Here is a 15,145-nt window from a genome sequence, read left to right on the forward strand (position 1 = left end):
TTATGTGGCACATGAATTATATCTCGATAAAGCTGTTTAAGAAAAAACAAGGAGCCCACTGCAGTGGGGAAAAAAGGATCTTTCTGAATAAATGATGTATGTCAATTGGATATCCATCTCCAGGAAACTTATTTTTATCCACACCTCACACAACACATGAATATCAACTGCAGATAGATTGCAGATCTTAAGTGAAAGGCAAAAATAAAACTTTTAGAAGAAAACATGAACAAAATCCTTGACTTTGGGTAGATTTCTTAAACAACATACAAAGAGTACTCACTATAAAAGAATTTTACAGAATAAGTTGGACTATATTAAAGTCATTAATTTTGTTCTTTAAACCATTAAGGGAGTTCTTAAACCATTAAGGAAGTAGAAAGCTCCCTATAAAGGGAGAGAAGACATCCATAATCCATAGACCAGGCAAAGGTTTCCCACCTAGAACCGTCAGCCTGAAGGAGACACACAAGTCCCCAGAGAAGGGGCAAGGACCGAACACACGCTCCCCAGGAGCGCGCCCAATCATCTAGTGGCCGATCCACCTGGGAAATGAGGCTCATCCTCGCTGGTCGTCACACAAGTACAAAGCAAACCACAGTGAAAGGCTACAAGGCTAAAAAGGAAGACAGTGTTAGTGAAGGTGTGGAGGGACTGGCGCTCTCTCATGCTGGCGACAGTGTCACCTTCCACGAGAGTCTGGCGGCATCTCCTACAGCTGAACGCAAAGCACAGTCCCAGACCCAGCAAGTCCACGGCTGGACACCTTAGAGTCGTCACACTGCTCACCAGCGACCCCTGCACACGGAGCAGCCCAGTGACTCTGCTCGTGACGGCCCCCAACCGGAAACGACCACATGCCCATCAGTGACACAGAGGGCAAGTGAACTGTGGGATGTGCACCCAGAAACTGTCACGTAATCAGAGACAATGGGGACCGTCACCGTGTAGGCAGGGAGAAGCTGGAGCACTGCCTCGTGCAGGGTCCACACTGGCAGCTGCCGCTATTCCTACAGCTCCAGGGGTGGCCCTGCTGGCCAAAGTGGCCCCAGCTGCTGGTCAGCCAGCCTCCTGCCTGCATGGCCCAGCCTGGGTCTCTGGGGCAGAGAGACCAGGTACCCCCAACGCCGACCGTGAGCTCCTGGATGTGCGCGGGCAGGGAGACGGTATCCCTCCGAGCACAGGTGTCCCCGACCCGCTGAGGAGGATGGGGGGCCCCTGGTGTGACATCAGTGATGGGGCCACGTCCCCCCTTCTGTGGGGGGCCACACCCAGGCAAGGCCCTCACCAGCCCTCAGGCAGAGTCCCCACGGTTTTGCAGAGGAGTCTCCCAAGCCACATCACCAACCCCACCTGGTCACCAGGGAACTCCAATGGTTCTCTGTATCACGGGGCTCTGTGCCCCACCCCTAGCCTGCCTCGGTTTACCTGCAGTCCCTCTCCAGCTCCTTGGATTCATCAGTGCAGTAGAAAAACTTCCCTTTGAAGAGCTGCACGGCGATGACAGCAAATATGAACATGAAGAGCATGTAGACGATCAGGATGTTGAGGACGTTCTTCAGGGAGTTCACCACACAGTCAAACACGGCCTGCAACCAGAGGGATGGGACCATGAGGAGGGGCCACAGGGTGGAATCACAGGGATGGGTGGATCCACAAGGGGGCGGGGCCATGAGGGGAGGGGCAGAGTCATGAGTGGAGAGGAGAGCCATGGGGAGAGGGGGTGGAGCCATGAGGGGAAGGTGGAGCTATGAGGAAGGCTAGAGCCATGTGGAGAGGGGTGGAGTCATGAGGGGGAGGGGTGGAGCCATGTGGAGAAAGGGGTGGAGCCATGGAGGGGTGGTGCCATGTGGGGAGGGGCAGAGCCATGAGGGAAAGGTGGAATCATGAGGGGGAAAGGTGGAGCCATGAGGAGGGCTGGAGCCATGGGGAAAGGGGCTGGAGCCATGAGGAGGGCTGGAGCCATGGGGAGAAGGGCTGGAGCCATGGGGAGAGGGGGTGGAGCCATGAGGAGGGCTGGAGCCATGGGGAGAAGGGCTGGAGCCATGAGGAGAGGGGGTGGAGCCATGAGGGGAGGGCCTTGGGAGGGGCCAGGAGCATAAAGGGTGTGGAGGGGACCACAGAGGACCAGGCAGGGCAGGGCACCTACATGCTCACAGCCTGGAGACCACTGAGGCCCAGATGCTCCTGGGCATTCGAGACTCCTGCAAGGCCCTCAAGGCCCTGACTGTGGAGAGGCTCTGCCACCAGCTGCCAAGACACCAATACTGGCTGACGCTGTCTTTCCGTAGCCAAGGGAGCCACTCTGGCCTTGACGGAGTGGGCGGGGGCGCCTAGGAGACCTGGTCTCTAGGTCAGAGTCAGGCCTACTGCAGAGGGCCCTGCAGTAGGTCACGCTTCACCTCTGCCCATCAGTGGGAAGTGATGTGGGACAGACAGCAGACAGAGCCGTGGTGCTCTGGCCCAGCTCCAGGACGGGGACTTCGGATGTGACTGTTGCCTGCTACCACCTCCATGGGCTTCCTCTCGTGCTCTTCCCTGCCTGGAAGCTCAATGTTCCCTGTGTACCCAGCACTGCTCCCAGAGCTGAGGAGACGCCTCCTGAGCTGTCCTGCTCTTTAGCTGCCTGGCAGATGCACCCCCATCCCCTGAGATGATGCCTGGCACAACCAGACACCCACCTGCACTGCGCCCTTCACCTGCCAGACCAGGTGCAACACCACCCAGACCCAGAGGGTCTCTGGACGCCTCCCCAAGCTATCTACTAGCCCACCCCTTCACCCAGGGTCTAAGCAAATTTTTTTCTGCAAGTCCCACATTGCCTAATGGCCTTTATGGCTTGCATTTCCAAGCTGTTAATAACAGAAACTAGTGCACAAAATTTGGAGGATTAAATGAGTTAAAGCACATAAAGCACTCAGCACAGTGCCTAGCACACGCTCAATAATTAGATTTTTGCACTACTCCAAGAGTTTGGGCTTCCACTCACCCTTTATCCACAACCTCAGCTGTGCCCATTCCTAACCCTAACCTCCCCGGAGCCGCTGCCCTGCCAGCCTTTCCTTCCACAATCCTCCACCTCTCTGGGCAGCCCCTCTGCACTGCCCTGCCCTGCGGCTGTAGAAGAAAACCCCCGTGCCGTCTGGTCCCACTGGGCCAGGGAAGAGGAATCACACGGGAGACTACTGGGAACAAGGTCTACTGGGGCAGGGGGTTTCCAGCTGAGTACACCCATCCCCCTCATGCAGGTGTGTGATTTGAGAAGACACGTGCACGCATGCACATGTATGCACACACTCATGTGGCACGTGCATACACACGTGCATGCATGTGTGCACACATGCCCAGCACACCCCTCAAGCCTCAACTCCAGGCTCCAACCTTGAGCTTGGGCAGCCGTTTGATGGTCTTGAGGGGCCGCAGGACACGCAGGACTCTCAGGGACTTGATGGTGTTGATGTCTTTCCCTTTGGATCCTCTAGAAGGAGAAACCACAGATGCAGACAGGCAGCAGGTGTGGCCGTGCCCAGCTCACCGCGGCCCTCCAGGGTCTGGCTCACACTGCCCTGCACGTTTGTCTCAGGCTCCAGGGTGGAGGAGCTGGGAGCAGCGAGGCCTTGCCCCGCAGGCACCACTGGCCACCTATCTCCTCCCGTGGGCTGCCTGGCCTGGGCCTCCTCTGGGGACAGGGCAGGGGATGGGGCCGGGGCCAGGGCCAGGACAGTGGCACCTGGTGTACAGGGAGAGCCGAGGTTCCGGCTGGAAGAACCCCTTCCCTCAGACCATCACTGACACCCGCCCCCAAAGCAGCCCCTAGGAACACCGAGGACAGAGGGGGCTGCACAAGGACTGTAGATCCAGAAGTGGAAGTCTACAAGCAGGTCCCTCAGTGCTAGAACCTTCTGAAGGACCTTTTCCCCTGCTTTTCTGTCCCAGTAGAGGGAGGTAAGGGGGCCTTGCCTGGCCTCTTCCTACAGATCTCAGCTGCCCTAACACTCATCCAGATGACAGACACCGACAGAAAGGAAGGGGAAGGGGATGGATGGTGAGAAGGAGACGAAGGCAGACACGTACAGAGGTGATGCGAAGGGCAGGTGGATAAAGAGAGATGAACCCGGGGGGGGGGGGAGAGCCATGGAGAGACAAAGAGAGCAGTGGACAGGGCAGGCCCACAGGGAGGGTGGCGAGAGAGGACGTCAGGGAGAGAAAACTCCAGGCACGACAAGCAAGCTCGGTGGGGCCAGAGCACGGCCTCCGACAGAAAAAGCCAGAGCAGATCCAGGCAGCTGCCTCTGCTAGTCAGGGGCCTGGGAATTAGCAGGTTCTAGGCCCAGACCTCCAGCTGACCCTGCCTGAGGCCAGGCCAGCAGTGTCGAGGAGAGGCCTGTTCTCAGAAGCAAAACCACAGCCCACTTGGCGGGGCATGGGGGCAGGAGCTGAGGGCTCAGGGCTGGGTGGGCTCTACTCACACCTGGAGCCCTGGCCCCTGTGTTCAGAGTTGTGTGGCCTGCATATGGGTGGTCCTGCCCCATGGTCTTCCCTGGGCTCCACAAAGCTCTGGGGTGGGGTGGGGTGGGCAGAGCAAGCGGTATGGCCCAGGCCATCTTTGTGCAGACAGGAGAGTTTGGGCACCAAGCCCTCTTCTCCCCAGCAGCAGCATACACCCCAGAGTTGCACCCAAGTCCCCCTGAAACACAGGCTTCCAGATGGGAAGAGCCCTGCCTCCCGACCACGCCAGCCACTTCCATCACTGCAGCACTCCCAACGCCAACTCTCAAACCAGCTTCCTTGCCCGCAGGGAGAAGGCAGGACAGACACCGACCCAGGGTGGGGGCAGGGCAGGAGGAAAGCCACACTGCTTCTCCAGGAGGGGCGTTCTTCTGGGAGGCGGCCCCCTGGAGTCCGTGCCGAGTGGCCAGCTCAGGGCCCACTCCCATCCTCTTGCTCTGAGGCCACCAGGCTGGGTCTCACCCTTCCCTCTTCCTGCTGGGACTGTCTCTAGCAGCCCTGGCTGCAGCATCTTCACTTCCAAGGCCCCTGCTGACACTCTGGCAAAGCTCTCATTTCCTTCATCATAGAAAGAGGGTCTACTAAGACACCCCGAGGAGAAACTGGGCATCACAAGGGCCAGTGTGGAGAGGAAAGGGTGGAAAGAAAGCTGCCTTGGGAAAGCAACTTGGGCCATCCCACATCCAGGGGCCATGGCCACAGCTGGCAGCTGCCACCCGGAGCCCTCACTGCCCTTCAGGCTGACGTTCCCAGCCTCTAGCCCTCGACCAGGACACCCTGCTCACCAGGAAACACCTCACCAAGGACCGAGCGTGTCCAGCCCCAGCCCCTAACCCAGCCCTAGAGGCGTGACAGGGACACCTGGCCTGGGGACATGGCTCCTGGCAGCATGCAGCCCAGATGGGGGGAAGGTGGGTGAGCAGGGGGTGAGGCTGGTGATGAAACAGCCCAGGATGGGCGGTTGGTGTGCTATGATGTCGGGGCAGTGCAGGAGAGAGAGAGAAGGCATTACCCCGTGAAGCTCCTACCGAGAGTCCAGCACCAGGAAGACAAAGAGAGCAGAGTCAGTGAAGCTGCAGGATCGAGCAGAGGCCTCCGTGCAGGGGCCACCCCCCGGGGCGCAGAGAAGACGAAGCCCCCGAGACCTGTCATCCATCAGGGTCTTCCCTGTCTCTGGCTCTCACCCCACAACTCCCCTTTTGTCTCCCACTCCCAGTCCCACCGAGCCCTGACACTCTCCACGCAGAGCGTGACAGAGCCGCCTCCAGCTCCAACCCAGACAGGGCACAGCATCACCAACGAGGGAGTCAGGAGGAACAACCTGACACCCCACGAGGGGAGGAGACCACCAGCTCTGGCTGGGAGTCACCTCAGAGTGGGCAAAGTCACGCTGAAGGACCCCGAGGGGCAGACGGCAAGCACGCCAGAGACCTGCGCGCCCAATCCCAGAGCCACAGGCCACATCGGGGACAGACAGGCCCCAAGTGCCGGGCCCCACACAGCCCAGCCCCTACGTGCAGCTGTGGAGCCACAGACTTTACCCCTGCACCCCATTACGGCTCTGGGGCCGCACCTAGCTGGATCCAGAGCAGACACTGTTACTTACGAGAAGGCAAACGCCACCAGGGCCCCACTGACCACAATGAAGTCCAGAATGTTCCACAGGTCCCGGAAGTAGGCTCCAGGGTGAAGCAGCAGTCCCAAGTCGATCATCTGCAGGGGGAGAAGCACACGTTAGGAACATGGCACTCCAGGGTCACGGGGGAGGGACGTGGCTCTGTGTCACTCCCTCCCAATGAAGGCCCCACTGGCGGGTGTGCTCGTGTTCATACGTGGCCTCAGTGCAGCCTGGGCACATGCTCACACGCCCTCCCAGGAAGGGGGACACAGTCCAGGTCAAGCCCTCTAAGGGCCTCAATGGACCTTTGGACCTCAAGGCCACTGACCCAAGTATCCCTACGTGGCCCATGGCTGCCTGAGACCTGCCTGGGTTCCCAGCTTCCCTGGAACCCCGACGAGACTGAGAGGTGTTTGTCTCCATCTGTCCCTCAGGCACATATGGCCTCAGGGGGCTCACACCCTGCCTAGACCTCAAAGGGCCAGCTCAGTGCAGCAGAAAGAACAGCTGGTCTGAGTCCCATGGACCTTCCTTCACGTCCTGGCTCTGCCATTCCTGGTGCTGTGATTTGGGCAAGTGCCCTAACATCTCCAAGCCTCAGCTTCCCCACCTGTGAAACGGGGATGATGCACACAAATGCCACCCTGAGTGCACGCATGTGGGCACATGAACGCCCCAAACTGCACTGAAGTCACGGATGTGCACGTGTGCGTGCACATTTCAACCACACGGAACGCACACCTGAGCATCACGGCAGTCAGACACTGATAAGGGAGCCCCTCCCGTCAACACTTAGAGACAGAAAACGAAGCTGTGATGAGGTGGCTGACTCTTGACCTATCCCCAGACAAACACCAGACCCCTTTCAAATCTGTGTCTTCAGCACCTGCCTGCAGCAACCTTCCAGCTCCCCCCCAGGTCTCTCCTCCACCTGTCACATGGCCGCCCCCTCTGCTGTCACAGACAGTCCTGGGAGGGGCTGGGCCCACAGGTGCACATTTACAAGGGCAGCAGAGACCAGGCACACTGCTGCGGCACCCAGGGGGATCCTGTGCTGGGGGGGGCATCCTCAGTAGGCGGCAAAGCCTCTTGTTCCCCAAAACACGGCATGCACACACCCAGCACGTGCTCTCCTGCCATCATACATGCATGCAAAGGCTCCCTCACAGAGCACACGCCCGGTGCTCTCACCACACACCTTCACGAGGCGCTACAGGGTCAGTGGTACACCTGCCCCCCCCAGGCCCATCCCAGCCGAGAGGGAGAGCGAGGAAAACACCGGGGCATCAGGGGCCGCCACGCAGCTCACCTTTATCACCATCTCGAAGGTGAAGACGCCTGTGAAAATGTAATCCATGTACTTCAGAACCTGAAACCAAAAGGAAGGTAGTTCCCAGAGACCAAGCCGGAAGCCCGGCCAGGGCTGCTCTTCCAGTTTTCCCTCCAGGCCTCTGCGCAGACGACCAGTAGCCAGGGCACCACGGGTGGCAGTTTTAGGAGGCCAGACTCAGTCGCACACCCCTCTGGCACGGCCCTGACACAGCCCGGCTCATCCTGTCTCTAGACACCCCGCAGGGAGGGGTGCGCGGAGGGGGAGGGGGACCTGCAGCTACTCACGTTGTTCCTGGGGGAGTCTGCCCGCACAGGGTCCTCAGCCGCCAGGGCGATGCTGCTCAGGGCGATGACCACAAGAATGACCATCTCGAAGTACCGCATGGTCACGATGTAATGGCAGAAGCGGCGCAGCCTGTGGGGTGAAGGTGTGTCACCGCGGGCCCCCTGGACCCGGGCCTGGCTCTCCCTGTGGGACGAGCTCCCTTGGCCACCTCGGGGGAGTGGCGCCAGAGTCTGGCTTCTCCAGGCGTTCCCCAGCCGGGTGACAATGGTGACTGAGGCCCGCAAGAGGGCGGCCCAGGATAAGGAGTGGGGAGGCTGCTGACCTCTCCCCAGGGTCGGTAAACTGCAGCTCACAGGCCAGATCGGCCAACACCGCTGGCGTGAACGTTTTGCTGGAGCATAACTACTGTTTCCCCGAAAATAAGACCTACCCGTACAATAGGATCCAGCAGGATTTCTAAGCATCTGTGCAATATAAGCCCTACCCCGAAAATAAGACCTAGTGATGGGCGTGGCTACACAGCGTATCTGCACAACCCACAAATTTCCTCGTGGAATGGGAAAGAAGACGAGCAGCCCTTCTCATCTGCCCCATCGTGACAGCTACTATCCCAGAGGTGACCGGAAAGGTGCGGGCAGCCCCACCAACAAGGTCGGCTCCCCGTCAGGTCCTGGCCATCCTGTGCGTGCTGTAAGCTGAGGCTTTGAGGGGAAAATGAAACAGCCCCTGAAAATAAGCCCTAGGTGTCTTCTTGAGCAAAAATAAATACAAGACCCTGTCTTATTTTTGGGGAAACACGGTACATCCGTTTGTCTGTCTACTGTCTGCAGCACAGCTGAGGCATGCAACCCGTGTATGGCTCCAAAGCGCCAGCCTAGCCGTTCACAAACAGGTTTGCTGCAGGTAGTAGGGTGGAGGGAGCTGCCCAGAGAGCAGGGACCTTGGCACCAGCATCCTGGCCCGGGAAACGTCTCTGGGGCCGTCCTGGGTGCGTGCCCATCCACGCTCCCAGGGCGCACGCTCGCCTGCTGCTCCGGCCACCTGTTCACCTGCACTTGCTCAGTCAACGTCACTGAGCACCTGCCCTGCGGTGTGTGCTGGACGCCGGGGGACACAGCGAGGAACAGGACAGGCAGTCCCTGGCCTCAGGAGGCCCCTTTCCAGCAGGTGACACCCAGCAAACAGTGGGGCGTAGACATGGGACTCCTGTGCAGATGAGTGCTACAAGCAGCAGTGCATGGCGGGGGGTGGACTGTCTCTCCTGCTGACAAAAGGGATGTACTGTCCAGGTGCCACCTGCCTCCCAGACATGCCCCCTGCCCCACCGTCCTCTCCTGGCTCATACACCGACGTCCCAAGGACCTTCCATCTCCAAGGACCTCACACTTCTCTCTCCCTTGGAGGGACCCCAAGTGCATCTCCTCATCCCCCTCTGGCTCCTCCCCTCCAGGCCCACTGACGGCCTGTAGGTTCCTCACCCCTCACTTCTCCCTGCTTAAAAGACATGCCTTTTCTCCTACTGCAGCAGCTGCCCAGTCCAGCTTGTGTCTGGGTTTCTGCCACTCAGCTTCACCTCCAGCTGAGCCCCCAGGCCCCCTGGCCCCCAGCTGCCCTGGGCTTTGCAGGGTCTATGGACTGAACCCCTGGCTCAGCCGGAGCCCCAACAGCACTGCCAGTCTTGGTGAACGCACTGCCTTCCATCCGGCCGTCCAGCAGAGACTGGTGTCGTCCCTGACATCTTTTCCCTTTCCCCATCTAAAGTGTCACCAAGGGCCAGGCGCAGTGGCTCACACCTATAATCCTAGCACTCTGGGAGGCCTAGGCGGGAACATCTCAAGGTCAGGAGTTTGAAATGACCCTGTCTCTACTAAAAATTAGAAAGAAATTAATTGGCCAACTAAAATATATAGGAAAAAAAATTAGCTGGGCATGATGGTGCATGCCTGTAGTCCCAGTTACTTGGGGCTGAGGCAGGAGGATCGATTGAGCCTGGGAATCTGAGGTTGCTGTGAGCTAGGCTGATGCCACAGCACTCTAGCCCAGGCAACAGAGTGAGAGACTCTGTCTCAAAAAATAAATTAATTAATTAATTTAATTAAATTTTAAAATAAATAAATAAAGTGTCACTTTGCCTCCAAAACCTCTCTTGAACACTGACTTCCAAACCTCTCCGCTCCAACTGCCCTGGTCAAACCACTGCCGTCTCTTCCTAAAGCCCCACACGCCCACCAAGTGGTCTCCGTCTCCCTTCTTCTCATCAGAGGACCCTGGGGAGGTGCAGTCCGAACAGCACACCTCCAGTGCCACCCGCTCCCCAGACACCCGTGGCAGGCCTGCCCCATCTCCACTCTGCCTCCAGCTGCCTGTGGCCTGCTGCCTCCTGTGTCCCCCCCCTCTTCGTCCCAGCACTTTCCACCCTTCAGGATTCCGCTGAGGTGCCTCCTCCTCCAGGAGACTGCCCACCTGCTCCCCGATGCCAGCTCCTTCCCATCAAGCCATTTTCACGCTGCACCTACCGGCATTCCCATTCTCTCCCCCAGTACACGGCAGTCCTGACATGGCAGGGACCACACCCCACAAGCATGCGTGGAGTGAGGGCACGAGGACACAGGGAGGCAGGGGTGAGTGCTGGAGGCCGGTGGGGATCCCTCTGGCCGCTGCGGCAGGACGAGGGGCCAGGCAGACTGCAGTGGGCAGTGCAGGGTCAGCCCGCCCTTCCGTGCTCAGACCGCCTGTCTGCCCCAGCCACCCTGGCTGGGCTGGAGCACAGCCCCTCCCTCAAATCTCCACTCAGGTCTCACCTCTGGCCCCACCCACCGACCTTCCATCTAACTTGGCACCTCGGCAGTGCCGCCTCCCTGCTTTGTGTCTCCCCTGCAGTGTCTCTGTCTGACCCCGCCTGTCCCTGACTCAGGCATCGCGCCTGCTATCTGTCACCCCTACTAGCACGTAAGCCCAGCAGGGATAGGGTTCCAACCCGTCTCGCACATTCCTGGGCGTCCCCGGCGTCCAGAACGTCCACTGCCATGCAGAGCCCAGGCTGGACAGATGAAAGCACCTGGGCTGAGGAGCGGCTGGCAACATGTGATAGGTACACACAGGAGAGGACATGCGATGGACATGTGAACAGAGACCCTGCACACGTGTGCACATGTGGGTGGCGGGTGCAATGGAAGCGTCTGCCCACATGCAGACAGCCATGTGTGCGGAGAGGACAAACACTGCAGGGGGTAAGGAGCGGCTCTGGTGCTGGCCGTCCAGACTCGGACCTGGCTCCACCAGACTGGCCTCTGCGCGTCTGTGTCCTCTTCCAAGAAGGGGGTGACAACAGGGCATGTGTGTCAAGGGGCTGCAGGGACAAGCGAAGGCGTGTGCGCAGCAGAGCGCACAGCCTAGGTCCTTGTGGGTTCTGTGTGCCCAGGCCCTGCTGGCTCCTGTGTCCCAGGGGGCCACGGCGAGTGCATGAAGGGACAGTCACGGCAGGGCAAGGCAGGGACTCACAGGTTGGTGGGGCTCAAGCAGAACATGGAGCTGTACGGGACGATGGGCCGGGGGCCGCTCCTCACGCCGTCGTCGGCTTCCGCCTCCTTCTTCCCCTCTGCTTGGCCCTCCAGGTCCACGTTGCCACCTACGGGAATGTAGCACAGGTGAGGATGTGGTGCCCATGCACCATAAGGCCCACAGCACGTGGGTCTCTCCCCGCTCCGAGGCCATGGGCCAGCACAGCAGGTCCTCAAGGGCTTGCCCAGGAAGGGCTCGGCTAAGCACGCCGCCGCACACACATGGCGAGGGGCCACAGGCAGGGCCACGGCCACAACCCCAGACTGCAGATTCCCTGACGGCCCCTCCTCGCCTCTGGCTTCACTGGGGTTGGGGTGGGAACACACCAAGCCAGGTACCGCCCACAGTGCCTTCAGTCTAGACGCTCCCAGAGCCAGACCTGTGGTTGGATCTCAGAGCGGCAGCACAGGCCAGGCGGGGCTGGCTGCCTGACTGTCGCCGTCCAGCCTGACCGACCTGGGATTTTCTCCCTGTGGACCCTGGCTGAGGGCCCGCCATGCAGGGAGCTCAGAAGGACCTCCGGATCCAGGAGGGGCTTGCCGGCCCGTCTCTGCTCGCAGACCACTCTTCGCGGGTCCCTGTGGGTCCTGTGCCCCCGACCGACCTGCCCCTCCTCGAGGCCCATCCTCTGCTCGCCCCAGCGCTGCTCCCGCAAATCAGACTCCCCAGGACAGAGACGGCCAGGGCCTGACGTGTTTCAGGGAGATGCTGCAGGCCACGCACAGTGTTTTCTCACAATGATTCTTCATCCCGAACTATGCTGATGTGTGTTTCAAGTCGTGTGGGTGACAGAGCCCTCGAGACCTCGGTCAGGGACACCGGGAAGACAGTGAGGTGACTCTAACCCCCTCCCGCCGCTGTGTCTCATTTTTACTTCTTTGAAGAATCATAAAAGCAAAGAGGACGTTAGAGAGCAACAAAAATGTGCTCATCTGCACAGCCTGCTGCGGAGCCCAGGGCTCCAAGCCCCCTTTGGCCACCGGCCACCCTGACATCCTGCAGACAGTGGCTGGGCCGAGAAAAGAGCCTGGAGGAGGACGTGGAAACAGCTGGGGCCACAGTGGCACATCCACACCACAAGGCCGTGAGCTCAGAGCGCCGATAACCCGCCTGGCCCATCGGTGCGAGCTGCTGTACAGCAACCACTTTGAAATGGTCACCACCAAATTTCCCTGCTGAAAACATAAAGTATATAACCTTCTGAGAAATCAATTTACAAATGTTTACTTAAAGCCCTAAAAAAATCTGCTAATTTATAAGACATTATCTGCTAAGGAAATCAAGCATACCCACAATTTGTATTCACAAAAGTCTTTGTTATAAGTTCTTCAACAGTGACAAAAATCATAAAACATACAACCACAGATTAAGTAAAATATGCAATATTTATATGAAGCACCATACAATGGATATTAAAAATGCTCAGGCCTGTGGTCCCAGCTACTCAGGAAGCTGAGGTGGGAGGATCACCTGAGCCCAGGAGTTCGAGTCCAGCCTGGGCAATATAGTGAGACCCCCCATTTCTATAAATAAATTGATAAATTAAATTACATTAACTTTAAATGACTTCAGAGATGTAAGAAGAGGCTTATGACGTGGTAAGTTAAAAAAAAAAAGGTAGGCTACATACTTATATACCCCAGATGAGCTCATAACACCAGAATGGTAGCTGTGTAATCTCTGAATGGCTTTCAGATGGTGAGTCTGTTTTTTTTTTTTTATTATACTTTCTTTGTCCTGCCTCTTTGTAGGCCTAACAGTTTTTATTGCATGCTGGGCATTATACATAAAGGAAACAGAAATACTCCTGATAATGTCTTCCACCAGTGAGGGTTCCCCTTTTCGCTAACAGGCAGATAGGATGAAGGATTTATTGCTTTAATTCAATCAGGGGTTTAGCTCAGGCTGAGCCTGGCTGTAGCCGTGGCTGGGATCCTGCACCAGCTTGAAATGTCCGTGCCCACGTGGGGGGGGGACGAGAGGGGACGAAGCTGGTTACGGGAGGTGACAGGGGTCTCAGCTCCTGCCCTGCAGAGGCAACGAGATCGTGAATGGGCGCTGAGCTCCTGACGCGTGCCAACAGGAAGGCCGGACGGAGGACGCTTCAGTGTTGTTGTCCTGAGGTCTAGGAGCAGCTCAGAGGGTTTAGATATCCATATGATACTTTTAAAGTAAGAAATATTTATTATTTAGAACCATACTTCTTCCACAAAAACAATAAAGCAAACCGGGAAAAGAGAACCAGTTTGGCTCCAGAATCCCCTCAAGTCACAGCTGCTCAAGCGCAGGCGGAGGCTGGTCTCCCAGGAAAGCGCGGGCTGAGCCTCAGGGCTGAAGGCTGCTGAGGAAGGAGCAAGGGGTTTTGATACTGGTGCAAATGCCAACGCAGAGCAGACTTTGCTATTATTTTTTATTAGGGGCATTCTTGTTTTTTAGAGTTCTGATTACAGAGTTAGACAGGTCTTAAGTCATGTAGTCCAACTCTATTTTTCCTCTAGCTCTACTATTTTCAGTGCATGGCATTTTCAGGAATGCATGTGTCATGCTATGCAGGAATGCCTGCACTTCAGGAAGAAAGAAAATCAGGAAGAAAAAAAACCGTTAAAGGAAGGTTTGAGATGCAAGACTGAAAGGTAGGCCAAAATATTAGCAAGCCAATAAATTGGTAAATCTAAATAAACATAGACTCTATAAAGTCAAAACAATAATAATATCTATTCTGTGGGATTTCATAAAAAGGGCTAAAATGGTAGAAAACAGTAACAAAGAAGTTGGGAGAAATGTGATTGAAGCTACTGTTCTAAGGCCTTTAGTACTGTTAAAAGGGAGATTAAAAAATAGAACAACTATAGATTTTTGTTGTACATGCAGGGTAAAATTATAAGGGTAACCACTAAAAGAACAGAAATAGAATCTATAGTTTTTAAACCAGGAGAAGGAAAAATGGTGATATGTAAGCAAATACACAATCAAAATCAAGTAATATTAAAAAGCAGGCCGGGTGCGGTGGCTCACGCCTGTAATCCTAGCACTCTGGGAGGCCGAGGCGGGCGGATTGCTCTAGGTCAGGAGTTCAAAACCAGCCTGAGAAAGAGCAAGACCCAGTCTCTACTATAAATAGAAAGAAATTAATTGGCCAACTAATATATAGGAAAAATTAGCCGGGCATGGTGGCGCATGCCTGTAGTCCCAGCTACTCAGGAGGCTGAGGCAGCAGGATCCCTTGAGCCCAGGAGTTAGAGGTTGCTGTGAGCTAGGCTGACGCCACGGCACTCACTCTAGCCTGGGCAACAAAGCAAGACTCTGTCTCAAAAAAAATAAATAAATAAATAAAATAAAAAGACAAAAAAGCCTAAGAAAAATGGAGCAAATGTCATAATCTAAGATAGATGAAGCAAGTCCAAGTAAATTAATAGTCATAATAAACTTTGCAATTAAGCGATAGAGATTCAGCCAGATTTTATAAAATACAGTTACAAAATACATAGTTTCCAAGAGACAAGCCTAAAATATAAAGCCACATAAAGGATGAAAGTCAAAAGATGAAAAAAGATGTATCTGGCAAATGCTCATTTAAAAATAAAAAAGCTCAGGGATCTATATTCATACAGACAAAAATAATTATGAGAATTAAAGAAGATAACTACTTATATATTTTAATAGAAAGTCTTTTTAAAGGAAGAAATAAGCCCCTACAAAGGAAATTCAGAAGCACATAGTTACTATTTTAGAAATGTATATAATAGTTGCTTAGTAATCTATTAGATCATTTTTATACTGTGCTGCACATTTCAAACTATTCAAAATAATTGCATTAAATACATAAATAAATATATAAA

General features: G+C 55.9%; 1 protein-coding gene across 5 annotated transcripts in view; it reads right to left on the minus strand.

Moving 5' to 3' along the window:
• The window catches only part of CACNA1B (calcium voltage-gated channel subunit alpha1 B), a 189,272-nt gene that overhangs the window by 57,550 nt on the left and 116,577 nt on the right, over window positions 1-15,145 (minus strand). For all 5 annotated transcript variants that reach the window (XM_076009162.1, XM_076009160.1, XM_076009161.1 and 2 more), the window contains exons 21-26: window positions 11,247-11,373; window positions 7,745-7,874; window positions 7,437-7,496; window positions 6,116-6,222; window positions 3,382-3,478; window positions 1,429-1,589 (exon numbers count right to left, since the gene is read on the minus strand). In XM_076009162.1, the coding sequence (XP_075865277.1) occupies window positions 1,429-1,589; window positions 3,382-3,478; window positions 6,116-6,222; window positions 7,437-7,496; window positions 7,745-7,874; window positions 11,247-11,373 (682 nt within the window). The remainder of the gene's footprint in view (window positions 1-1,428; window positions 1,590-3,381; window positions 3,479-6,115; window positions 6,223-7,436; window positions 7,497-7,744; window positions 7,875-11,246; window positions 11,374-15,145) is intronic.

This window comes from Microcebus murinus, chromosome 12, assembly GCF_040939455.1.
Source record: "Microcebus murinus isolate Inina chromosome 12, M.murinus_Inina_mat1.0, whole genome shotgun sequence".
Classification (NCBI taxonomy): Eukaryota; Metazoa; Chordata; class Mammalia; order Primates; family Cheirogaleidae; genus Microcebus; species Microcebus murinus.